We start from the raw sequence: 27,991 nt of genomic DNA, 5'->3' as shown, positions 1-27,991 counted from the left end.
ATGCACCAGATTTACAGCTGCGGTGATGAAAATTTAGAAGTGTTCACTGTGATTTCATCCAAATGTGAGTACCAGTCAACCAAAGTTATTGCTGGGGCTGTGGGCTTTATTGAAATGGCATGTTGGGGGAGGGGGTGTCTTCCCAAAGATACATTCAGATGCCTTCTTAGCTGCACTGTACTTGCTGTGTAGTAATCTGTCCCCCCCCCCCTTCCCAGAGAGAATACAGGCAAACATCTAAATGTTTCCAGGAGAATAAACAGTGTGCAGTTGTGGGACTTCATATGGCTTTGTTGCTAGGTCTTTGAAGTCACCCTTGAGGTGACAAAACATAATATTAGGAATATAAAAAAGATAGATGCAGAATAGTTAGATGCAGAACATGGCTTTGTTTGTGTGTGGCCCAGAGGATCAAAGGAGGAGCTGTTTGCAAATTGGGTGTCTTCAGGCTGAATGTGTAGTTAAGCGTAGTGTTAGCCTGTCACAAAGAGCATAATTCAGACAATGATCCATATGCATTCACAGGAACAGTAATTTTTAGCTCCTTAAGCCAAAAGAGAGAGTGAGCTATCTTTTTGTAAAAAAAAGGTAATCTAATTTTTCTCAGCAAACTCAGCCCTGGGGTACACAGTTGTCTTTTTCAGATCACTAGGAAATTATGCGGATAGAATTGTCACTAGGTTCACAAGAATATGCTTTTCATCACTGGAGTTATTAGGGGCATGAACTAAAACTTCCTTATTGAAACATTTTGGGGTAACCTATACTTACTCTACTTAGGCCCCGGTCACACAGCAAAGTTGCCGCGGGAGAGGCACGGATGGTGGGCGGATTATCCGGGCGCGATCACACCCCAACATCTGGGAAGTGGAGCGCACCCGTGGCTTACCACCGACAATGCGCCTTAAAAAAACTAGTACTTCCAAGGTACTAGTAAACGTTTGCCACAGGCTGCCTCCAGACGCCGGTGGTGTGATTGCGCCGGTGCGCGGCATTCCCCTCCAGTCACTTGTTTACCCACCGGCGCCAAGGGAAGGACCCGTGGTGTGCCGCCTGCGCTGGGCAATTAGCCACGCCTCCCCCCCCCCCGCGATATCCAGCCCATGTAACCGGGGCTGTAGTAAGTCAAGGCCAGAGACTCAGCCTGCAGGAACTTCCTACAAAGATGATTTTGTAAGCAGTAAACAACCAGACAAAGATACCATATGCAAGCCAGGGAGTTTATACTACTAACTACTAGTAAGAAGACAGAATTTTGGCAGGTGCTGTTTCGCTCCTAGGGCACTGTGGCCTGTCAAACTGCATCTGCTGCAATCCCCTGTCCTATGCTGCTGACAAAACTCTTGAACTCTGCCTCCTACCTTATCACCTTAGCCCGGGACAGTACCTCTGAGTCTGTGTTGCATGCCATCCCCTCAGTCATGAGAGATCACAGCCCTCCACGTACATCTAGGATTAGGAGGCAATGTGGACTTGGACCCCAGTGCTTTTCAGTACACGGCAGCACTGAGTGTTCAGAGAATGATAAATCACGACCATAGTATGCAGATTTCCTGCCTGTAACTTAACTGCTGATGGCTCATGGAAAAGCAGTGGAACACACGCTTGAAGGTGCATTGTTCCATCTTCACCTATTAATATCGTTAACTTTGGACTTATGGAAGCCGTGCTGGGAAAACCCTCTTTTCAGGATTCTTATTGGTAGTATATAATTTTACTGATCTGGCCACAAATTAATCCTACCATTGCTAGGCAGCCAGAACAAAAGTATGCAAAGCTTCCAACCAAATATGAACATTTAGTATTGTTTACTGTTGGCATACTTTTTAAAAAACATTGGCATTAAAGTATAACCAACAGAAGTGGAACCTTTACATATCCACTGGACTGTCAGGTGCCAGAATTTGTTAAAACAAACATCAGCCCCCATGCGCGTTAGCCTGATAAGGCAGTTCCTTAGGCCTTATTTCATGTTAAGGGTATCACTGACACTCACCTGCAGTAACAAACATCCCGTTAAAGTCTATTCAAATAGGGCTGTTCATGCCTTCTACCTTCAGCTAAGCAGTTTGCTGCTTCCCCAGCCTGCAGACATTCAGCATCTGAGCTAGAGGATTACAAAGGGCAAGCTGAAAGCAAGCAAGATGATTGTTATAAGGCACTCATTCACTGTCAGATCTGGAGCATCATTAACATAATTCCAATTGCATTACAGAAAAGGAAACAGTCTTTCCACTTTGCTGTTCTTTCTTATAGGAGGACAAGTGAACTGCCATGAAAAGGTGTCCATTAGCTTTATATGACTGAAATCTTTCCAGCATTTGTGTTTTATTTAAAGGTCGCTCTTCCATGACTCAGGTGGAACTCCACCACCACTTACTCAATTTCTTCTTCAATTCTGGATAGCATTCGCAGTTAGTGCCAACACTTTATTTCTGCTGTCTGGATATAAGGTTATTTTTGTTTGTTTGACTGACTGGCTAACAGTTTAAACTGAGAACAATTTTCATTCATAGGCATTTGTACAATCTCGACATGCTTTTAAATACCAGCATCCCCTCAAAATAGGTGTAATCATTGGCTGCAATTAAAATCACAGATAAAATAGGAACAGCCACAGATTTGCTATTACTGTTTTAAATGCTTTCTGCAGTAGCATTGCCTCTGCAAAGTGCCTTGGGCTCTTTGCAATACATAGTTTAAAATTTATTCACTTCCATCCTCTTGGTCCTCAGAAAAACTTAGGGACCCCCCCCCCCCCCGTACTTTCCATCATAGGTAGCTTAGAGGGCCAGATGTATTTTTCCGGAGTCCTTCAAGCATACAAAATTCTCCCTGTACTTTTCCTCACAATTCCCTTGTGAACTGAGAAATGAAAAAGGAATCCTATCAGCTTTACAGCATGGGCAGAGAGTTGGTACCAAGTTTCATTCATCCATACTGGGGATCCCCTGGAATTACAGCTGATCTCCATACTACAGAGATCAGTTCTCTTGGAGAAAATGGCTGCTTTGGAGGGTGGACTCTATGGCATTGTATCCCACTGAGGGCCCTGTCTTCCCCAGGCTCCATCACCAAATCTCCAGGAGTTTCCCAACCTGGAGCTGGCAACCTACTCCTCCATCTGCTGCTGGTGGCCAGGGAAACCTGGCAACCATAGGCCTTGTGCTGCTATCTGTAAAACACCCACAGCTGCTTAGATTAGCCATGGCAGACATGCTTGATATTCCATCTTCCTGTTGTATAAAACATACATAGACTACGCTGGAGTTCTCCCAGCATAGTATAATACTACAGATATGACCCTCCAAAAAAACCGAGGTGCACAGAAGTTCCTGTAGACCAACAGTTAGGAAACACTAAGAAATACGTCTTTTTACAGAAGCATATATGGATTTTATTCATAGTTTCCTGGTTGATGTTTATAGTATAGATACTGCTTTCTTGTATTTATATTCTACTGAGGATTCTACATTAACTTCATTTGTAAATCAACATGAACTCATTCAAAGTGTTCCGCATACTAATAGACTTGCAGCCCAGTCTGGTAAATGGGGATGTGCAAGGTCATTTTGAAAACATGGCAGCATCTTCAGTGCTCAGAAAACAGCACACAGTATTTCAGCTTTCAGGATCAGATCCTCACTCAGCCATGGAAGCTCACTTGGTGACCTTGGACCAGCCACACACTCTCAGCCTAACCCACCTCACAGGGTTGTTTTGAGGATAAAAAGGTGGAGAGGAGAACACTGTAAGCTGCTTTGGTTCCCCATTGGATAGAAAGGTGGGGTATAAATGAAGTAAATAAATAATTTTCATTTCTTCTACTCAGGTTTTTGAGCAACCATAATGCAGAAGACAAAATATATTAATCTAGATACTTTATGCTTGGGACTTGTAATCAGAAAAATATACATGTCAATATCAATCAAATTAGCAAAACTATATATTTCTTTCCTGCAAAAGACACATTTAGGAGAAAAGATCTATACAAGACCATTACAGAGGCACTGTAGTATATCAAGTGGGTAACGAAGCTTCAAATCCTTTCTACATTCAGGTGGATGCAGTGAGACATGTTCTCTCTGAACCTTTCTCACTTCTATTGGCTTGCTGTAGACAGTTACAGAGACCAGTCATAATGCACATATTGTCATGGTGTTAGCCCTTTTCAGTCATTACACTTGACCATATGTAAAGTGAGAACATACTACACACAATCCTTCCAATACACATGTTTGCCTTTTTATCTGAAAGGGGCTATGCACATATAGTCCAGCTTCAGAACCCAGATATAATGGTACATGTGGTCTGAAGGTAGAATATACAGGTATCATCCCTTTCAGACAAAATGGTAACTGTGCATTTTGGGAGACTCATGTGCCCCCAATACATGATTGCCAGGTTTCCAATAATTGTGACAACTGTTTCTGTTTTGTCAGGTGCGTGATAACAACAAGTACCTAACTGTAAAGCATTCATAATACAGAGTTCCAAGTGTATCTTTGCTACAGGATAGCCATCGAACAAGGTTGTCTCATAGTGGTGGGGAAACAGTTGTATGATCCAGCTCCTGGCTCCTTGACTTCTCTCAGCATGACCCAGTCTGTTCAAATTCTGTCTTAGGTAAAACATTGAACTCACTCAGTGCCTTCACTTCATTCTGATAATCCTTCTGTTCTTTTTGTAGCATGTAACCCCATCAGGAGAAAAACTAAAGGTACACAATGCATCCTATCCAAAAAGGTAAGAAAAAAATGTAGGTTACAAAAGTAGATTTCTATTGCCCATGGAATTGATAAATGGATCATTCCAGAATATGGAGTGCCACCCGCACATTTAAGGATACAAAAACAAATGTTAAATGACACAAATAACCAAAAAATGGGGGTTTTTTTGTTTTGCCAAATATTTTATTACTTTTGAAGATAGCCTCTCAGGAGAAAAATCATATCCAGTGTTTAAAATATCTGAGAATCCAGGAAGTGTTTGGAATAGATGAATTAAAATATAGATTCAGTGTTGTGTGGCTTTGCATAATGCTTGTAGAGGGGGGGGAGATTACCTTGCTAACTAATCAGTTCCCAAAGAATGACTGACATGCCACAGTCTTCATACTGTAAATAGTTGCCTGAGTAATGTAAAAAATTAGGACTTTTCCCCTGTTGTTCTTCACTTGCAGTCAGTAGAACCAGCTCCCGCAGGATGAAAATTGGTAGCTTTTCCTCTACCAACCCAAGAAATAGCAGAATGGGTATAACAAAAACAAAATAATTCACTATACACATGGTAAACTGACGTGAAGGGAGAGAAATGAGGAGAGAATAACACCAAAATATGTGTACAAACGAATGCAATATTAGGTACCGGGTATGCTCTAATTTAAGAACATGGCAGAAAACAGCTTGAAAAACTAATCTTTCATATGGTACAGCATGAGCCATTTAAGCTCAAATTGTGATACATAATAGCAGTGAAGGCAGGAGAAAAGCAGGGGAGGTAAAACATCCCTCTTCTCTCTGGGTTGTCTTCCCCCTTATTTATTTATTTAGCAAATGTACATGTCTCATCTCCAGAGGCCAGTTGAAGGGGGCTCACAAGTAAAACCATACAATATAATTATAAAAAAACAGTAGCATAAAAACAAGACCAAAATAATTACACAAAAACTAGCAATTAAAAACTCTTCAAAAACAACTTGGAGAAGAGGGGGAAGCTTTTATATATACACACACATACACATGTCCCGCTTTTATCTGGGAACCAAACATAAACTGGCTTACAAATCAGATCTTAAAATAATATTATCAAAATTAAAATACAGCACAAATATAAGAACAAAGGGGACCAGTCCCACAAAGCCCAGCAAAATAACCAACAGGTCACTTGACCAATCAAGACATCAATTACCAGGCAATTTCAAAGCCTTCTTGATAAATCCTGCTTTGTGCAGCTACAAGAACTGCTGTAAATTAGACATCTTCCTCATTCCAGCAAAGGATTATGAAATGTTGGAGAAGCAACAAAAAAGTCCTGGGTCAACTTGACATAGATTTCGCTTCCCTACAAGATGGCGTTATTATTGAAACTTAAGGTAACATCTGTAGTGTATCAGGCCCTGACAGGGCCGGGCATGCCTGGACTTGTCCAGGCACAAAGACTCTAGCTTCAGACCAAAAGACAATGGGCAAGTAGGATCCTAGCCAGGCCCAATGAAAGGGCTAGGGCCCAGGCCAAGAGGCCAATAGGTCTCTTGGTTACTGTAAATAGCCTATCGGGAGTGGGGGGGTGTTTGGTGGTGGGTTTCCCTGAGGGAATATAAGCCGGCCTGCGAGCTGGGTAAGGTGTCTTGTTCCTGACTAAATAAAGGTATGCTTACCTGAAATCACTCTCCGTGTGCATACTTTTCAACATCCAAATTTGTCCCATAGATGTATATGGGGAAAGACTCTGAGATGCAAGGGTCCCAGGCCATGAAGGACTTTAAAGATTAAAACCAGTATCTTGAATTGAACATGGAAGCAAATGAGCAGCCAGTACAGAGATCAAAGAATCATGGTCAATATACTCTGCTCTGTTAATCATCATGTCACCAATTGAAGCTTTCATATAACTGGAAAGAGATGTACATATTCTTCCCCCAATTCAAAGTAGGAAAAACTCTTTTAAAAAATGCCTCTACCCATTATTAGAATTGCAACTCTGCCAGAGATGACATGAGGTCTTTCAGGCTTGTAATCCTGATGGATACACTCCTTTAATCCTAGACAGGACAAAAATAGCAGTCACCTGGAAAACTGCCAGGCTCTTCCACAGCCATAATACTTGTGTGAGCGGGGCAGTGTGAAGTGCTTCTCAGTCACATGACCAAACCTGTGAATTAGCCTCAGATGCCTCCCCATTAACTGTTTCCTAGCTGCAATCCTTTTTAAAGGACAGCCATCAGTTTTCAACAAAACATGGCATTTATTCTTTGATTTATCACTGCTCGTGTCTTCTCTCACCTGATAAATTTGTTTTCAAAGTCCTGAAAAATGTGTAATTGAAGTATCTTAAAGGACAACTTTAAGAATAAAAAAATCTGTAACTCTTAACAAGTCCCGTTAAAGTCAATGAACAGATACTTTCTTGGTGTTTTGTCCCGAGTGGGCATCGTCACATTGGACCCATCAGTATCTGGAGAATTTTACAAGCTGCCACACAAAACTTTGCAGTCTGTGCAGAAACCAGTGGATTTTTGTCTATATGTAGCATTCTAGCATCTGTCTGATCGACTGGGATACCTACTAAGCAAGGGAAGGATAAACTTGGAATGAACCTCTTGATATGCGGGGCAATGAAGCAGAACGTGTCTCATAGTTTTTATCTCCCCTGAACCACAGGGACATAGCCTGTCTGCCTTTGGAATCTTTTTATAATGCCCATCCAAGACCGCACAAGGGGGTGCTCAACATCTAGCCAGGGAAAATGCCTTCCTGTGACTGAAAATCTCCAATTGGGAGAGATAAGCAGCCCAGGAAACTAGATACCTAGAGCTTTCCAAAGGCAGGAAAGCTGGTGACCTCTCTAAATCTGCCTGCCGCTCAGTATCCATCACCCTTTGCTTTAGAACTTGTTTTGTAAACATTTAATTATATTATAGGCAGATTTTTGTCCAACATCAGCTACATAGTCATAATGGGCTTTCTTCGAGTCAGAGGCATGCAACTGTTGTTGTTCAGTCGCACAGTCGAGTCCGACTCTTTGCGACCCCTTGGACCACATCACGTCAGGCCCTCCTGTCTTCCGTTGTCCTCCAGCAATACAACCTCTAAATACTTAAAACTGGCCATTTATGCTCCATACCAGGGTTTTAGGTTTCTTACCAAATGCTATAACTTTGGGCTCTCTGTAATTTATAACTAAATGGTCCTTACTACAATACTGGGCAATCCTTACTGCTCTTTCAAGTCCTATTGGAGTCCTCAAAAGGATTACAGTGTCATCTGCATACAATAACATGGCAACCGTACGATTCATTAGCCCTCTGCAATTAAGAAAAGAGAAGAAGAAGAAGAGATTGGATTTATACCCCGCTCTTCACTCAGAGTCTCAGAGTGGCTTACAAACTCCTTTCCCTTCCTCTCCCCACAACAGACACCCTGTGAGGTAGGTGGGGCTGAGAGAGCTCTTTCAAGAACTGCCCTTTCAAGGACAGGTCTTGTCAGAACTATGGCTTGCCCAAGGTCATCCAGCAGCTGCAAGTGGAGGAGTGGGGAATCAAATCCGGTTCTCTCAGATTAACATGTGGTTTGCTTCAGAAGTAACTTTTGTAATGCATTAATAGTGCACAATATTTTTAATTCTCCACACTGGTATCTGGGTAATTTGGCTGCAGTTTGTACAAGAGTGTTTAGCAATATTGCCCTGACCTGAGTAGCCCAGACAAACCTGATCTTGTCAGATAAGCTAAGCAGGTCCGACCCTGGCCAGTACTTGGAAGGGAGACCTCCAAGGAGTACCAGGACTGGGATATAGAGGCAGGACACAGTAAGCCATCTCTCTGAAACATCCAAGCCCCACTCGGGGTTGCCAGAAGTCTACCATGACTTCCAGGGGTATACACACACAAATACCAAAAACAGACAGGCAAAAAGAGTATTTGGCAATACTGAGTTGGATCCCACCAATACATTCCACTAACCAAGACCTAGCATTAAGTAGTGATTAGAGTGCTGGACTAGGATCTGGGAAACCCAGGTTCGAATCTCCACTTGCCATGGAAGCTTGCTGGGGGACCTTGGGCCAGTCACACACTCTCAGCCTCACCTGCCTCTGAGGGTTGTAGTCAATGCTCCTTCTAAGCTGTGGAGTCCTGTGAGCCAAAACTCTACTTTGTGAGCTACTGACATTAAAGTTGTGAGCAAGCAACTTGGCTAGTGCATAAATTAGTTTGCTCTGGAGCCATCCTTCCTGAGCTAAGACAAAAATGTGTGAGCTGGAGGCTAAAAAACAGTGAGCTAGCTCACACTAACTCAGCTTAGAGGGAACACTGTTTGTAGTAGGGAGGATAAAATGGAAGGAGAGAGAATGATGGAAGGAGAGAGAATGATGTTGGAAGGCAATGGGAGTCCTTCAATTAGTGAAGGGTGGGGTATAAATCCAATCTCCTCCTCCTCCTTCTCTTCTTCTTGTATTAGTGTGCATGTTTCTTGCACCAGAGCACAGTGCTGCCATTAGGGAATGGATCCTCAGGAACCAGCCCAATGTTTCTAAAAGGCAATTATTAGTGTCTTGGAAAATGCCTTGAAGCGGGGGGGGGGGACATGTTTTGCATGGCTCCACATGCTTTACATAACTCCACAGCAGAGGAACAAACTAACCCAATTAAAGGAATAAGTGGCTGCTGAAACAGTAATCAAATATTAGTTGTTGTAGATTTTCCGGGCTGTATGGCCGTGGTCTTGGCATTGTAGTACAGCTGTGACTGGCATCCTCAGAGGTATAACACAGAAAGATGTAGTACTCTGTGTCAGGTACTACAATGCAAAGACCACAGCCATACAACCCAGAACATCTACAACAACTAATTACTCTGGCCATGAAAGCCTTCGACAACATAGTAATCAAATATGTCGAGAGTTGCTCAGCAATACTGCTTACTCTGACGGACTCTGCAGTACATCTGAACAGCTGGCAAACTCACATTTGTTGCTGTGATACAATTAGAAAAGAAAAGTGACTTCAAGATTATCCTAGAGATTTACCTTGAGTGTTCAGAATGACCTAGAGAAGCATGAAATCCTGCTTAGATCTAAACTGTGCTACTATATACATGGTTTCCTGACCCACATAAATCATCCAGACTTATTCTGGCATGGTAGGAGGCCAACACAAACACACGTGATTCACATGCATTCCTAATTCTTTTAAGTATCATTGGTAGAAGAAGCAACTACATACTGCAATTGGTGGGGGCTGTATTAACTGCAAGACAATCTCAGATTTTGTGTGCATGTATATCTCTATATTCTGTAAGAGAATAATTATTGCTCACCTCTGGCATGCCCTTCAGATCAGCTCTGATTGGTTTTCCTAGAAAAACAAAATCTGGACACAACTATGCATGTGGAGGAGTGGGGAATCAAGCCAGTTTGGTGTAGTGGTTAAGAGCGGTGGACTCTAATCTGGAGGACTGGGTTTGATTCCCCACTCCTCCACCTGCAGCCAGCTGGGTGACCTTGGGTCAGTCACAGTTCTCTCATGAGCAGTTCTCTCAGAGCTCTCTCAGCCCCACCTACCTCACAGGATGTCTGATGTGGGCAGAGGAAGGGAAGGAGATACTAAGATGCTCTGAGACTCCAAGTGGAGGGTGGGATATAAATCCATTTTTTTAAAATTACCCCTGCTATGATCATTCTCTGTAGGGATATTTTAGAAGACTTTCTAGAAACATTAATTGCTGAGAACTTCATCCAAAACCCTGCTCTGCAGAGGTTGGATGGGTACTTACCAGAGACCCAACTTTTCTTGTTTGGATGCCTCATGCCTCATTCGATTCCACAAAAATAAGTTACATAGTGTGATTTCTGTATTAGGTTGCATCATCTTTGGAGGGGCTTTCTGGTGGCAGAAAACTATGGAATGCCCTCTGCTGCCAGACAGAGCTCATACCTCATAGTTTTTAGGAATGCAGTGAAAACTTTCTGTGTTCGGACAGACATTTGAACTAACCTTGGTGGCTTTGCTGCAGGATTGATTTTAAGAACTGCTGATCTCCGTTCATGTGCTTTCTAGATTTTTCTTTTGCTTTATATTTTATAGCATTTTAAATTGTCCTTACTTATATTGCAATTGTTTCAGCACATCTTTATGCAACTGAAAGCTGCTTTGTGGGTACTACTACTGAAAATTTTTAATAAATACTTTTTATAGCACTTTACTGCTCCCTTCACATATGCCTTCTTGTTAACAGCACTTTTACTGGTTTTACACAAAGATCATACAAATGTTTCATATTTTATTTTATCAGCCAATAGGCTGGCAGTCCATCACCATTACAAGCTATTCTTTAAATTCATTCATTGAAGTGATCCATGGCAAACAGGAAATGAGACAGCTTCATCTCTTTCCCCATAGGTGGTGGCAGTGTCCAGCTATCAGCCTCAGGGAACAGATGAATTGTTGTCACACCAAGGTGATCTCATTCAAGTCTTCTACAAAAACAAAGATGGGCGAGATTGCAGCCATCTACAGAACAGGCAGAAAGGATTCTTCCCTCATCCTACCAAGTGCCCTGAGACGCACAGTAAGTCCTCAGGAATTAAGCCATAAATCAGGCTTTGTAACTATTCCAAAAGGGTGGACAAGTTCATCTCTTCTTCTTTAAAAAAACAGACAATCCTGTTGCATCCTACAGACCAACCCTAACACATTAATTATGGCATGCTGAACAAACCGACCATGCTTGACACAGGCCGCAGTCACACACACTAAATAATCCACTTTCAGTGCACTTTCCAACTGGATTTTGCCAGTTCACACGGTAAAATCCAGTTGGAAAGTGCACGGAAAGTGGATTGAATGGATTATTTAGTGTGTGTGACCACAGCCGTAGTATCTTTTCATCTATATGAAGCTTTTTCTTCTGAAAAAGTAGTTTTGATAAGGATCCCAACAAAATGAAGGCTGTGCTAATCATGTTATATGATATTAACCTGCAGGAAGTACACTGAACAGAGAATCATTGCGTGCATTTTAAGCAACATTCAAGGATGTTCCTCTACAGGATAATATATAACATTCAAATATCTTGTAAAATTAAAGAGCAAGGTTGCTTCTTGTTTTTTACACTTTCACAGAACATAAAATGTCTTTTTCAAACACACTACTACTACTGTCCCTTTTTAAAAGTATTTATCTGGGAACCCTTGTTCAGAACAGGAAAGGAAGATTCAGCCAATCTTCACCTTCACCAGTCACGACAATACACCTGTCTGACTTTTCATTCCTCAAAAAGTCTCATACTGTAGCAGTTCTCAAACATACAAGATTTCACACACAGGGAAATGAAAGCATTAATGAAGTCTCTCCTCTTTATTGTACATTGCAGCAGAAATATCTAAACAACAGTCATCCAGCTGTGGCAATAATCAATCAGATGTAAAGTCTTTGGTAAGTAAAACATAATACAAAGTTAGCTTTGCTTTTCACCTGTGATGATTGTTATAGCCTGCATGAGAGAGTTTTAGTACAACAGTTCATGAAACATCCTCAGTCCTTTTTATAACAGATGGTGGCCCATTACGCACACACATCTTACTGTAGATTTTCAGAGAAGCAAGCCTTTGATTTTGACTTCAGATTCTGTGCCTGCTTTAGTAACCATTTTTCCCCCATAAGGTACATATATACCCTAAAGCTATAATTTTAAAAATGCATGATCTCATAATATGGGGGAATATGTTGAGTGTACAGAATGCACGGTAGAACCTACTGACACTGGCACTGCAAGCTGTGATCTTTGGCAATGTGTGTTTGTGCACCTGTGCAAAGTCGGCTGCAACTCCACCATGCTTTGCAAAGGGCTGAAATTTGTATGGGGGAGGAGTCCTCTGGCAGATGCTCTGGAGAACCTTTTTTAGTCTTGTACCACTAAATTGAAAAAAATGGGGGGGGGGAATTTTCACCAATGCCCTAGTGCATCTGCTTAGTAATGCTAATTTCCTGCCCTTCCTTACAAATTTTTGTGAGTTTGTGATTCTCTAATTTTTTTTTGTATGTAAACTCTCCTAAAAAGGAGAGAATTTTATTGCTTTTCATATAGAAAGGGGGGAGGGTATATAGAGCGGCAAAGAAAAGGTCGAGTGATGTTTTCATTAGTATATTAATCTGTTAGTAATAATAAAAAAGTTCTTCTTTGGCTTCATTGTGTTGTCAATCATCTTTCATCTTCTCAATTATAAACAATTGTTAAGAAATTAGTAGTGTCCCACTATTATACTGTTAATTTAAAAAAAAAGACTTTTCAAACGCCTTGCGAGCTGTTTCTTCTATCTTCGGGCTGGTTTTTCCTCCGAAAAGACAGGAAGGGTCCTCCTCCTCCTTCTCTTCTCCAGCTTCTTAACTTCTCTTCCGGGTCTTCGCTTTCCAATCACAATCTGCAGCTGCCGCTTTTCAACACGCCTTCCCGATAAAGTCCCAAGCTTTTAGAACGATTATTTCTCTTTTTATGTCTTTCGACTTTAAAATAAACGCTGTCGTTCTTGTGGCTGGATCCCTTATCCGCACCTCCACTTTAAAGGCATTTTCCTCATCCGTCGCAGCTCAGAACCTTTCAACAGATTTCCCAGAGGAGACTATCGTTCAGACCGGAAGCTCCTCCCTTCTTGTTGCGCAGTTCATTTTCCAGCACCGACATCTTATTTATTTTGTTTACATTAGACAAAGTTCGCAAAGTGTAGTCAAAAGATATATCTTCATAGCTTTCTATCAAACATTCCATCGCCGAGTGGCACCACCCTATTCAGCTTTCGATCTCCCCCCCCCTTTTCTCCTTTAAAATCTCTTTTTAAACGGGAGTACGGGAATCCCTCCTCCTCTTTCGCTGGGGGGGGGAGAAACGCGCTTAGCTTCTTTTCATCGTAACGATCGACAACTTACAATTTCAGCCGCTCCTTTTCTTTTCATTTGCATTTTTGCTTCATCACTCAGGTGGCATCTGGCGGCTCCGCTAAGCCCTGTGTGGGGCCGCGGGCGCGGCGAGGTTCATTGGGGCATGAGAAGAGCCTCAATTTCCGACCATTCAGTCAAGAAAGAGGCTTTCCTCTCGCGCACCCCGAGTCGGAGCCCCTCCTGGGGCTCGTCCGGGTCTCCGCTTGCGTGGATCCCCCCCTCGGCCGCGGGCGGGCGAAGACGCCCTCGGGAGCGCCCCGAGGTTGCGTCCGCCATTCGCGGAAGCCAAACCGGAAGCCTGTGATTCTCTAATTTGATCCTGCACAGTGGTCGTGATCTTGGCAGCTTTTTAGACCCTGTCCTGTGCAGATTGCACTCAGTCCTCCAAATGGATCGATCCCAAGTGATTCTTAAGTTTGACTGTTTGCAGAAGGTCCATGTGGCTCAGCCGCCATGTTAATGTTAGGCTTCCATAGACTGCCAAAATGGTTCCCCTCCCAATTTTGTTCACTAAAGCATTAAAGGGGAAAATGTTTTCAAAGCTTTAGGCTTCCCATCCCACTCGCTCTCTCTTTGTCTCTTTTTACATCTCATGACAATTTCATTCTGTGCTGACAATTCCCACCCCCTTATTTTGTTTGCATGCAGCACTGAAATCCTTTTTTTTGTACTGGGGACATTGCCATTTGCCTCCTCTCTGATCCATTTTTCAAGTCAATACCAGCAGGGAAGTAAACCTCACACACCTCCTTTTAAATTCCCCCCATTGTTTTAATTTTTTAATTCAGCAGTCAGAGACTAGCAATAGTCTCATATCGCTAGACTCATGCCGCTTGTCAAAACAAATTAAAAGTTTTAAAATAAGGGGGAATGGGGTTTGTACACTGATGAAGGGGGGAGGATGGCGGAAAGTGCAGAGTGGGCAGAACAACCTCAAAGTGAGTGGAAAGTGACCTTTGAGGGGTGGCAAAAGGGCAGGGGGGGAGAATTTGAGGGAATCTGTATACTTTTGAATTACCCTCAGCTTGGATGCAAAACAAGGGAAAAACTGGTACAAAAGCAGTCTCAGAAAACCCGGGGAAACGGCAACCAGAAAGCAAACTGAGAACTGAAGGGAGGAAAATCAATACAGAATGACAAAGAAAGCCCGACGGACATGCATGGTAAAAGCAAGGCCATTATGTTTACTTGGGCTGGATTTTCCTTCCAATAGAGATACAAGTAGAAAATGGCATACTTAGAGATAAGACTCCAAGTGTCAGACCCAGAGTGAGCTTATTAAAAAGAACTGTAAAGAATATATGAATGAGGAATATTCTGCAGAATATCTGAGAAGTATATAAGCACTATCACCTTGCTAAATTGTTTTTCAGTGTCTCACCTAATTCAGTAAGCGTAAAGATAGCAATAATAAAGACTGAAGTTTTCAAGAATGAGGGTGGCCGTGCAAAATGTTGCTCATTCCCACCCTTGACTCTTCACTCTCTAATTTAATAATTTTGTATGGATAAACAATAAAAGCTAACCTGAACTACCAGGGACCAGTTTTTGATACCTGCCAAGTTTATATAATGCCAAAATTCCTTCTTCTACGTAGTTATCAGAAATACAGTCACACTGCTTTTCCACTGCATTTGGTAATTATAGCCTTTCTTATTCCTATATGATTTAGCAGCCTCAAGCATCTCCTGGATCTCACCACAGTGCAAACTGGATTACAGCCACAGAGCCAGCAATAAGGGATGGTGTTGCAGAAGAGTAAGTATTATTATTATTATTATTAATAATAATAATAATTGTAATTAATGTATTCAGATGCTGCCCTGAATGCATTAGGAGGTATGTGAATCCTCCCATAGAGAAGCCATGCAAAGCTTCAAGCTTCGGCAGGGATTCGCGCCGAAAAGTATTGTGGCCAATCAGATTTGAATGTTTGTAAGCGGGACCGCTTATGATTGGTCGTTCATGCACACAACCTGATAGGTTGGTTTAATGTACAGTAGGTGTGGCTACATTAGCCCGGAGTGTTTAAATACCGAGCAGCTGAAATGGACAAGCTGTTCGGGCTATGAGGAGTTGTACCGTGTCAGAAGAAGTCGATTGAAGAGCTGAATAAACTTGAGTTTTGCTGAATCACTCTCTGACTATTATTGTTAAGCACGGACTTAACAATTGGCGACGAGGATGGGATCCAGGAGCGGGTAGGCAGCCCCGCTGGTCCCGACCCAACGACGGACAACCAAGAGCAGCAGCTCGCCGTGGCAGAGCAGCGACAGGCACCACCAGCACCGGTGGCAGCGATCGCAGCTATGGCCAATAGCCCGAAGTTCGAGGCATTCGAACCAGCGACCGAGGACTGGGACGCCTACCTGCTGAGGTTCGGGTTCCACCTCGAAGCGAACGACATCACCACGGAGGAGAAGAAGCGAGCCACCCTCCTGAGCTCTTGTGGCAAGAGCGTGTTCGATGTCGCCAGGTCTCTGGTGGCACCAGCGGACATCGGAACAGTGCCGTTCAAAGAGCTGACGGAGAAGTTGAAGGCACACTTCTCCCCGCAACCGTCGGAGATCGCTAGCCGGCACGCGTTCTTCAAGAGGAACCAAGCGCCCAACGAGACGGTGTCCGATTTTGTAGCGGCTCTACGTAAAGCGGCCAGACCGTGTAACTTCGCCGACGTAGAGGAGGCCCTGCGAGACAGGCTGGGGTGTGGCATGCGGGACGAGCGGCTTCAGCAGCGCCTGTTCGCAAAGGCGAAATTGACCTGGGCCGACGCCTACAATGAAGCCATCGCAGCGGAGACAGCGGACAAATCGACCCGTGAGGTGCGTCAGCGTTTGGCTGCAACAGAGCTACGCGTTCACCACCAGGGGTCCGAAGGAGAGCGTGAGGGCGCGGCTGAAGACGTCTGCGCTGTGAAAGGGCCTACGAACCAGTGGACCCAAGTGAGGACTTCGCCCACTCCTCCTTGCACCGGCTGTGGCGGCAAGCACTCCAGAGAAAGCTGCTGGACCAAGGACGTCGACTGCAGAGCATGCGGAAGGCGGGGCCACATCGCTCGTGCTTGCAGAGCGCCAAAAGTTTCAACGCCCTCAAACAAGCCCAGGTAGCAACGTTCCCGAGCCGCACAGCATGAAACCAGCTGCCAGGTCATACGATCAAGCGCACCTTCGGTCCAACGAATCGGAGGCGCAGGCAAGATCAACGTGACGGTCTATCTAGACGGCGTTCCGTGCGGCATGGAGGTCGACTCGGGATCGTCGGTGACCGTGATTTCGTCCAAGTCGTGGCAGCAGTTGTTCCCCACCAGGAGTCGTCGCCGGCTGAAGCCAGCAGACACACAAGTGTCCGACTTCCAGGGCAAGCGTATACCTCTGGCAGGGAGGGATACGTTTGAAGTTGAGTTTAAGGGGAAACGGGCGACCCTTTCATTGTTGGTGGCTGAGGGGGACAGAGTGAATTTGCTGGGGCTTGACTGGTTTGAACCGTTGGGAATTGCTATTTCTGGCATTAATAGTGTAACGAAGAATAAATGGGCTGTACTGTATAAGGAATTTACTGATGTGTTTGGGGGTGGCCTGGGAAAATATACGGGACCCCCAGTAGCGTTTGAACTTGATCCTGCCGTGAGGCCAGTTCGCCTCAAGTATAGGAAGGTTCCTATTCCTCTTAAGCCCAGAATTGAAGCAGAGCTGGACAAGCTCATCGAGCAGGGCGTGTTAGAGCCAGTTCCCTTCAGTCGGTGGGAGACCCCCATTGTGACCCCTGTTAAGCCGGACGGGTCAGTACGCATCTGTGCTGACTACAAATGCACCATAAATCGGGCATTGCAGCAGCACTCGTACCCAGTACCGGTAATTAGCCATGTCTTGGCATCGTTGGGGGGGGGGGAAGTTTTTGCGAAGTTCGACTTGGCCCAGGCTTACCAGCAGCTCCCCGTGACCAAGGAAGCTGCTGAGGCACAGACCATTGTAACACACAGGGGGGCGTTCAAAGTAAACAGGCTCCAATTTGGTGTGAACGTGGCCCCAGGGATTTTTCAGGGCCTCATGGAAGGGCTGTTGAGGGGGGTACCAGGGACGGTCCCTTATTTTGATGACGTTCTCATTGCGGGGAGATCCGATGAGGAACTTATGCACAGGGTCAGAGAAGTGCTCAAGCGTTTCAGTAAGGCCGGATTGAAAGTAAAACAATCCAAATGTTTGATAGGGGTGGATAGCGTGGAATTCCTGGGGTTCAGAGTGGACCAAAATGGCGTACACCCCACAGACGAGAAGGTGAGAGCTATCAAAAATGCCCCTTGCCCCATGAATAAAAAAGAGCTGCAAGCCTTCCTCGGGCTGCTCAATTTTTATCACGCCTTTCTCCCCCACAAGGCGTCCGTGGCGGCACCTTTACATGCGCTCCTTCACAAGGACGCAAAATGGCGGTGGGGTGCTGAACAGAAAAAGGCGTTTGAAGGGGTGAAATCATTGTTGTCATCAAATGCAGTGTTGACCCATTACGATGACCAGAAATTGTTGGTTTTGGCCGCAGATGCCTCTCCTTATGGGGTGGGGGCGGTATTGAGTCATGTACTGGAAGACGGACGGGAGGCCCCCGTCGCGTTTTACTCAAGGTCGCTATCTGAAGCTGAGAAGAACTATGCTCAAATAGACAAAGAGGGACTGGCGCTGGTATCAGCAGTTAAAAAATTTCACGATTTCTTGTATGGCAGACATTTCCTACTTGTGACGGACCACAAGCCGCTGCTTGGGATCTTTGCCCCGGACCGGCAACTCCCAAGCATAATGTCTGCCAGAATGCTCCGTTGGGCCTTGTTTTTGTCGGCCTATGACTATGACCTGGAGCACCGGCCGGGCAAGGCCATCGGACATGCGGACGCATTAAGTCGTTGCCCGCTGCCCGGCCGAGATTTGGACCCTGCACCAACGGCCTCTGTGTTGGCCATCGAAGAACTGCCGCAAGCACCCATCACCTCCAAGGACATTGCCGCTGCGTCGGCTAAGGACAGTGTAATTGCGAGAGTTCTTAACTGGGTTTGGAGGGGGTGGCCGATGGGTGCTATGGAGCCGGAATTTCGCATGTACAAAGCGCGCCAAAACGAGCTGTCTGTGTCTAAGGGCTGTTTACTGTGGGGAAACCGGGTGGTGGTGCCTCACTGCCTCAGACAAAAAGTGCTGAAATCACTCCATGAGGGCCATCCAGGCATGGTCCACATGAAGGCACTGGCCCGTGGTTATGTGTGGTGGCCCGGGCTTGATGCGGAAATCGAGGATTGGGTCAGAGTGTGTGAGCCCTGTCAGCAGGCTAGGCCTGAGCCGTCAACCGCCACTCCGCAGCGTTGGGAGTCGGCGGGAAAACCTTGGTCGAGGCTCCACCTAGATTTTGCGGGGCCAGTTCAGGGACAAATGTTCCTTATTATTGTTGATGCGTATACGAAATGGTTGGAGGTTGCGCACATGCATTCCACCACTTCCGGGTCTGTCATCAATGTGCTGCGGCGCCTGTTTGCGACCCATGGTATACCCGATGTATTGGTCAGTGATAACGGGACGCAATTTACATCTATGGAGTTTGAAAAATTTCTGGCTGATAACGGAATCAGGCAGATTACATCGGCCCCATTCCACCCGGCTTCGAATGGCCAGGCGGAAAGAATGGTAAGAACCACCAAAGAAGCACTGAGTAAATTGGTTTATGGTGACTGGGGGGTAAAGCTAGCTTCGTTCTTGCTCAGACAGCATGTTACCCCGTGTTCAGCAACTGGCTGCAGTCCGGCCGAAATGCTGATGGGCCGGAGGCTGGCAACCGTATTAGATAGGTTGCACCCGGACCTGAAGTACCTTAAACCACCACAGCAGAGTGAACAAACGAAGGTACGCATATATGAGAAAGATGACAAGGTGTATGCGAGAAATTATGCCAGTGGTCACTTGTGGCTCCCAGCCACTATTGTTGAAACTGTTGGGTCCAGAATGTATGTGGTACGACTTGCTGATGGTCGCAAGTGGCGTAGGCACATAGACCAGTTGAGGCAACGGTGGGCGACTGACCGACCCAACGCGTTGCCAACTGAGTCAATAGACCCCGAGGACCTTCCGAGACCTCCCCCGGAGGCGAGTGCTGACGGGCCTGAGGGCATCAGCACTGTTCCAGAGGCAGGGCAGACCCCTACTCTCGAACCGAACGTAACGGATGGAAGTGTTCCTGACTCTGCGGTCCCAGAGTCGAACGAAGTGCCACTGACGGAGATGTGCCCTGAGCCTAGTCCACCTAGGAGGTCTCAGAGAACGAGAAGAGCACCTTCCTACCTAAGTGATTATGATTGTTCGTAGTTGTTTTTGCTTAGGGGGGAGGGATTTGTAATGTATTCAGATGCTGCCATGAATGCATTAGGAGGTATGTGAATCCTCCCATAGAGTTCCTGACTCTGCGGTCCCAGAGTCGAACGAAGTGCCACTGACGGAGATGTGCCCTGAGCCTAGTCCACCTAGGAGGTCTCAGAGAACGAGAAGAGCACCTTCCTACCTAAGTGATTATGATTGTTCGTAGTTGTTTTTGCTTAGGGGGGAGGGATTTGTAATGTATTCAGATGCTGCCATGAATGCATTAGGAGGTATGTGAATCCTCCCATAGAGAAGCCATGCAAAGCTTCAAGCTTCGGCAGGGATTCGCGCCGAAAAGTATTGTGGCCAATCAGATTTGAATGTATGTAAGCGGGACCGCTTATGATTGGTCGTTCATGCACACAACCTGATAGGTTGGTTTAATGTACAGTAGGTGTGGCTACATTAGCCCGGAGTGTTTAAATACCGAGCAGCTGAAATGGACAAGCTGTTCGGGCTATGAGGAGTTGTACCGTGTCAGAAGAAGTTGATTGAAGAGCTGAATAAACTTGAGTTTTGCTGAATCACTCTCTGACTATGATTGTTAAGCACGGACTTAACAATAATCATCATCTTTATAAAGTATTTCCTTAGGGTATCTCAGGGTATATCTGCACTAGAAATTGTGCAGAGATTTCCATTGGAGATCCCCAGTCACTCTTTCAGAACTACAGCTTTCCACCTTTGGCTACTCCCAGAGTTACTTTGGGTGAGGGAATGACTATTAAATAAATTTAAATCTATAGGATAGATATATCTTTGGTTTCTTGTTCATGTTCCAATGGTGTGAGACAGTTGGCTGTTTGGGCTCTTTAAACAGCTGGATATATGGCAAAGAATCGGCATCTTCCCACCCACTGGTCTTAGCATTCTTGGGAAAGGGCGGGGGGGGGAGCCCTGAGGACCGTGACTGAAGCCAGTTCTATCCAGCTCTTGGATTCCAAATTAACTTGGCAGCTCTTGGAGGAAAAAAGTCAACCAGGCCCCCTCTTGACCATCATGCTGTCAACATGCCTGGCCCTAGTTATTCTGAAATTTTGTAAAGCTTGGAAGCTCAGGCTCTCCTGAATCCAGTAGATGCAAAGGTTTCATCTGAATTTATTCTTGCATTTGTGTTATGTGCCATCAAGTCATTTCCACCTTATGGCAACCCTATGAATTAATTTCATCCAAACCATTCTATCATTAACAGCCCCACTCAGGTCCTGCAAAATGAAGGCTGTGGGTTTCTTGATTGAATCAATCCATCTCATGTTGGGTCTTCCTCTTTTCCTACTGCCTTCAACTTTTCCTAGCGTTATTGTGTTACCAATGAGTCTTGTCTTCTCATGATGCGACCAAAGTATGATAATCTCAGTTTAGTTATTTTAGCTCCTAGGGAGAATTCAATCAGTCATTTATTACAGTCAAAGAACACCATAGCAAAACATACATGAAAAGAGTGGCTACAAGAACATATATATAATCTTCCATTAAAACTAGGGAGAATTCAGGCTTGAATTGATCTAGAACCCACATTTGTCTTTTTGGCGGTCCATGGTATTCATAAAAACTCTCCTCCAACACCCCATTTCAAATGAATCAACTATCATCCTGTCATCTTTCTTTACTGTCCATCTTTCACATCCAAATATAGTAATGGGGAATACCATAGTGAACTATCTTGATGTTGACCTCAAGTGACACTTTCCTTACATACCACAATCTACTCGGAAGGCCACCCTTCCAACTAGCAATCTCCTTCTGATTTCTTGGTTGCAGTCTCCCGTTTGGTTGATGAGATTGAGTCTTACCAAACAATGACATAATTAGAAGTGGGAGACTCACAATGACTTGCAAGGCAAAATCTCATGGTCCCACTCCCTTTTGGTTTTCCTCTTTGCCTCCCCCCTCCCCGGCAGTGGCTGCAGCCTCTCCCCTTTCCTTCTCTTCCACCCACTTACCTATTTCCTTTTACTGTTTGTTCCCCTCTCCCTCCCTTACCCACTTACCATTTTCTGTTCCCCTCTCCCAGCTTTCCCTTTTAACTTCTTTTGCTTTTCCCTCCTCCAGCATTACATCCCCTCTGTCCTACATGTTACCTTCTTGAGTCTCTGTTTCTCCCCACCCCACTTTGAGAGTCACTGAGGCTTGAAATCCTCAGAAGTGTTGGTTGCAAGCTGCCTAGTAACCCCACAAATAGACTCACAGTGTAGTCTTGTGAAATCATCATGGCACACTCTTCTTAAAGAAGCATACATTGCTTCTATGATTTACCTCCCATGTTTATAACCACCATTTTTTAAAAAAAACATTTCATATTGTTCTGCATTCTGTGGGGGGGGGGGTTGATCCATACTCTATGGTCCAGTTCAGATTTGGATATAATAATGATATATTATTTTAAAACAAAGAGTGTAAAGCGTGAAATAAATTAGCAAACACCCCATAGTTATCCTGAAAGAAATTAAGAATGAGACTGTCTAACCTCTCCCAATTTCAACTGTAGGCATGCAATGCTTTCATGGAAAAGTACTGAAGATGACACAACCCTCACTCATGGGACTGAAGCCTCTTTACCTTTGACGGGGAGCACTTTGCAGGGCACACCAAGCCTCCTGAGAAAAATATGGATGAAGCATAAAAAGAAAGCAGAATATCTGGGGGCCACCAATGGTGCCTTTGAGGCAGACTGACAAGCCTCCGCCTTGCTTTTGCGGGACAGAGGTTCCTTTGAGAGAATTCTGTTGCATTTATCCAGAAATGAATGAAGTGCTGGAGCTGCTCATACATACCCACACAAATATCATTTGTCCAACTTCCAGAAGCAAAAGGACTAAAAGCAAGAAAACAATGCAAACAACTTGATGGATATATTTGTGCATGCTTTGATCCCCATGAACTTGTTAACGAATCTGGCTAAGAACATGAGTCAATACATTGTTTCTTTATCTGTCCTGCTTGGTTTGGATTTATCAGGCAGCTGGGCTCAGAGAATTAATGTACTTCTAAATAGGCCCCACATCCATTACAGTGTGCCAGTAAAGTACAGTCCTGTATGTTATTGACATTCCTGACAAAAGATTCTGGTTTTCAGCCTTTCTATTTTCAGGGGTTTTGTTGTTGTTGTTGTTGTTTTGCTTTTTCTTGTTTGCTGAGGAAACCCCTGCACATTGCAGAAAGATTTACTAGAGCAAAAATTCAGTTCTCATGGTGTGCAGGCCAGGCCTACTTGACTTCACCATCGCCCCATGTGAAGATGCTGCACTCCCAAAAATATACCCAGCACAGTCCTGCAGTTTTGCCTGAGAATCATCAGCAGAGATGAGCAAACATCCCGAAAAGTTGTCTTCCATTCCTGACTTCTACTTAATGAAAAACTGCTAAGGAATTCCATGGTTCTCTGGAACACAGTTTGAAAACCACTGCTCTAAGCCAAGCCCAACTATCTTCTCTCTCAAGTAGGAAACTTAAAAAAAGAAATATACACCACTCTGTGCAGTCATGTATACCTGAAACTCAGCCACCAGAAAAAGTGATATTTAAAACCACTGAAGCATAAGCATAGATCAGTGACTAGTTAGCAGAAAAGCCTTGTAAGTGCAGATTTCTCTAGTATTTTGTTATATTATAGAATAGCTTTAAACAGTATAAAGGAGAAGTGGTGCATGTGACTATGCGTTTTACCTAACAAACAATCACAGTATTCTTTTAAAAATCATGCTTCCCCCTAATTTATTTAATTTATAACTCAGATATATCTGATAAGGTTTACAAAAGAAGTTGTAATTTATGTTATTTGGCAATGTTGAAACTTTCTTAAACGTAGCAAGTACCTGTTTTATTGTTTTAAATAAAGTTTTGTCCTTTTCCTGCAGTAAATTCTATAGAGCTGTTTGTCCTCAGAAAAGGTGTGTGTGTGTGGGGGGAGACAATTGTTCCATCTGAATTTAATAGGAATAAAAACAGGAGTGGAAGACCTGAGTCAGATTGAGGTGACAAGAGAGGAGATCCTACCACTGATAGACAGCTTTAAAAACTAATAAATCACCAGGCTCAGATGGCATACATCCAAGAGTTCTGAAAGAACTCAAATGTGAACTTGTGGCTCTCCTGACAAAAATATGTAATCTTTCATTAAAATCTGCCTCCATTCCTGAGGACTGGAAGGTAGCTAATGCCACTCCCATCTTTAAAAAGGGTTCCAGAGGAGATCTGGGAAATTACAGGCCAGTCCGTCTGACTGGACCTCCTGATGGCACCTGGTATTTTTGGCCACTGTGGGACAGAGTGTTGGACTGGATGGGCCATTGGCCTGATCCAGCATTGGCTTCTCTTATGTTCTCTTAAAATGTGAAATTATTTCCTTACTCTGGCATTTTTACTGTGTTTTCCATCATACTTCTAATAGCACATTCTTAAAGTTATTCCACAGCTAATATGATGCTGGCTAGCCTACATTTCAGTTTACTGGAGGGCTGGCCTGGTTCACATATTATGAAAGAACTGCAACTGTGGGATGTTGCCAACCTCCAGGTGGGGCCTGGAGTTCTCCCAGAATTACAACTGTTCTCCAGACTACAGTGATCAGTTTCTCTGCAAAAAAAATGGCAGCTTCAGAGAGCAAACTCCATGGGATACCATAGATTCTAGGTGCAATCCCTCCCCAATTCTCCCTCCCCATTCACCCCCCTCAGGGTTTTCCCAGCCAGAGCTGGCAAACCTACGCCCACCAGGCAACATCCTGTATTTTGCAGTCAGTTACATCTTTCTCTCCCACTAACAAAGATATGTGAGATCTACAGGTACTGATTGCAAGCTTGCTGGGATCTAGAACCTCCTGAAACCTTGCCAAGCCGAACTCTCCATGCATGGAGAATACAGTTGGCACAGACTTCCGGTTTAAGCGTTTCGCCACTCGGACGCATCCCGTCTCGCTCTGATGGGAACGGCCGAGACCCGGCTGATGGGAGGGGTCTGAGTTTGTCCCGGACCTCCCTGGGGTCTCTGTAGGAGACCCTCAGCCTGGGGAGCTGAGGAGAGCCTCTTCCAAGGCGACAGCCAAGGAATTGAAGCTCACTTTATCCCCGAAAGGTACCATCGCCGTGGAGCCAATATGGCGCTTAGAGACAACTGCCGGAGCAAGCGACCACGATCAAAGCTTTAAAATGCTTCCAAAAGATCTCCAGGTCTCCAAACTGTGAGTTAAGCAATGTTCAGGTGAAAAAGCGAACGGACCTTGGTAGTAATTGGAAGCGCCTAAGTTTGAAGTGTGGAGGGAGAGGGACCAAGCACCCCCCCTCTTTTTAAAAAAGATTTAAAAGCGGGTTTAAATTGGAAATAAAAAGACTTAGAGCTAAAATAAGCACACAAGAAGTTAAGAGAATGCAAAAACTGCCAATATATACAAAGCAGATTTAAATCATATAACTTTTGCCTTGTTTTGGAAAACTTACTTCTTGTTGATATTATGGCTAGGAGAGGATGGAGGGTGCCGGAGAAAAACTGGTGACCGAAAATAACATACCAACGACTGCGTCTCAGAACCAGGAAGTAACTATAGACTATTCTTCACTGTTAGCAAATGCACTGCGCCCCCTAATGGAACAGATGACTAACCTCAACGCCAAACTGGACAGTGTTCAAAAACAACTGAATCAAATGGATAAAAGAACTTCAGTAACCGAGAAAACGTTGAAAAAAATGGAAAAACAGACTGAGAGTATCAACAAGAAAGTAGATGAAGCAGACAAAGAAAGATCCTCTGATAAAACGCATTAATACAGTTCCATCTGGAAAGATCTACGTATGTTCTACATTTCCATGGGATCCCTGAAGAGAAGAACGAGGACTTAAAAGAACTTTTGGCGGAGGCTTTGGCTCCATTAATGGATTACAAACAGGAAGACCTATTGAAAGAGAAGGATGTAGACTACAGGACTTACCCGGATTTTATAAAGAAAAATAAACTCTCAGGGGAAACCTATTTAAAATTCACAAAACGATCTACCAGAGAACAGGTGTTAAAATCTACAATGGGAAAACCCTTAAAAATTAAGAATGAAGAGATAAAAATACTAAAAGACATTCCCTTTGAAGTCAGAAAACAGAGGAAACTATACAGGATGCTTACTCTCACTCTGCAAAAAAAAGGGAGTTCCATACAGATGGTTATTCCCAGAAGGATTGAGCTTCAATTATATGGATAAAAAATACAAAATTGACTCTGTTCCAAAAGCGGGAAAATGTATGGACCAAATGTTCAACTCAAAATATAAGAAGAAAGAAAAGAACTCAAAACCAAATCAGGAGGAAGAAGAAGAGTCCTACTCACAGGATTCAAAAAGCACTACTTCCACATCACCAGAATCATCGGAATCGGAGAAAGGAGCAGCCACCCCCAAACTCAAGAAAATGAAGAAATGCAGGAAGAAAAGACTCTAGAACAAGAACAACAGTTCTTAAAGGCAGAATTTGTGTTAAGCTATTAAATGCATATTCTTAAAGTAATACTGTAATGAACCAACCTGTATACCAAACTTGTAACATTAGGTTAATAGGCCTTACTTTTAGCTAATTAGATCGTGACCAGTGTTCCCTCTAAGCTGGGTTAGTGTGAGCTAGCTCACAGTTTTTTAGCCTCTGGCTCACACATTTTTGTCTCAGCTCAGGAAGGAGAGCTCCAGAGCAAACTGATTTATGCAGCAGCCAAATCACTTGCTCACAACTTTGATGCTGGCAGCTCACAAAGTAGACTTTTTGCTCACAAGACTCTGCAGCTTAGAGGGAACATTGATCGTGACATGTATTAGCTTTCCTTTCCCCAAATCCAATAGATGAAATAGTTTAGAATAGTAGCTTCCTTTCCCCATCAGGTAGTTTTTATGTATTAGTTTATCCTCTTCCCATTACCCATAGCTATAGCGTTAGGGTTTTAGTTTCCCTCCCCCTTCCAACTTTTAGTTGTAGTTTTTGTAGTTTATAGAAAATGCAAATAAAAAAATCCCCTTCGAGGGCCATACAAAAAAGAGAGAGAATATAGTTGGCACGCATCTCCTAGGAGCCTTTTTTGGTTTATATTGTAATCCGCACTGCACATTAGGACAGAAACTGATGTAGTTGGTTGGTATCCCAGGTTTTAACAGTCTGAAAGAATCCGAACTCTGCTTCCTAGTGCACATTTCCATGGTGGAAGAACAGCCCCAGTAACACATGGGCAGTACAACCCTGAGGGTCGCCTCCACCCCAGTGGGTGGCCACTAGCCCACTCCCTAATGTCTCTTGGCAGAGGCTAGGAGACAGCCAAGAGATCAAAAAGTGGGGCTGTGAGTGCTGCAACTGTGCCAACATTCTCAGAGACCATGTTGTCTCTGCCTGAGTAAGACACAGGTTGTGACAGCAGAGTTGTGACAGAGGACAGAAAGAACCAATCACAGGCCACCAGGAATGCGGATGGGACCCTGCACATATTGCACCTGTGGGACAGGGAAGGGCCATGGACAGTGGGGCTATGTTTGCAGAACACTAGGGTTGCCAGGTCCCTCTTGACAACTGGTAGGGGATGGGGGTAGGGTTGCCAGAACAAGGTTGAGAAACTCCTAGAAATGTGGTGGTGGAGCCTGGGGAGGCCAGGGAACTCAGTGGGGTACAATGCCATAGAGTGCACCCTCCAAAATATCTGTTTTCTCCAGGGGAACTGATCTCTGTAGTCTGGAGATGAGCTGTAATTCCAGGGGTCCCCAGGTCCCACCTGGAGGCTGGCATCCTTACAACACACCCACCCACAGAATCCCATGCTATGCGCCCTACCTAATGAGTTACAGGCATCCTGGCAGGGGTTTATCTAGGGATGGGGGGCAGTGATTGGGTACTGGGGAATGGATTTGGCCACCAATAGCAAGGGAGGTGGACTAGGTGTGGCTGTAGTCAGCATCCTGTGCTCTGCCAACCCTTGTAGGTGGGGCTATACTAGT

At 44.4% G+C, this 27,991-nt stretch overlaps 1 protein-coding gene across 1 annotated transcript; it reads left to right on the top strand.

Moving 5' to 3' along the window:
• On the top strand, positions 1–22,714 carry LOC107108598 (chromosome unknown open reading frame, human C8orf46). The gene is made up of 6 exons (XM_015409062.1): positions 1–64; positions 4,691–4,746; positions 11,119–11,287; positions 12,092–12,153; positions 15,326–15,411; positions 22,528–22,714. Exons 1-6 carry the CDS (start codon positions 1–3, stop codon positions 22,712–22,714), a joined length of 624 nt encoding a protein of 207 aa, XP_015264548.1.
• The last annotated feature ends 5,277 nt before the right edge of the window (positions 22,715–27,991 follow it).

Source organism: Gekko japonicus, unplaced genomic scaffold (assembly GCF_001447785.1).
Source record: "Gekko japonicus isolate JY-2015 unplaced genomic scaffold, Gekko_japonicus_V1.1 scaffold88, whole genome shotgun sequence".
NCBI classification, from domain to species: Eukaryota; Metazoa; Chordata; class Lepidosauria; order Squamata; family Gekkonidae; genus Gekko; species Gekko japonicus.
The sequence above is the reverse complement of the archived record's forward strand: the minus strand, read 5'-3'. Positions and strand labels throughout refer to the sequence as shown.

Coding starts and splice junctions, on each gene's coding strand:
- LOC107108598 (XM_015409062.1), top strand. CDS start 1: ATGCACCAGATTTACAGCTGCGGTGATGAAAATTTAGAAGTGTTCACT. Junction 4,747..11,118: donor AATGCATCCTATCCAAAAAG/GTAAGAAAAAAA, acceptor CTTTCCCCATAG/GTGGTGGCAGTGTCCAGCTA. Junction 11,288..12,091: donor CAAGTGCCCTGAGACGCACA/GTAAGTCCTCAG, acceptor TGTACATTGCAG/CAGAAATATCTAAACAACAG.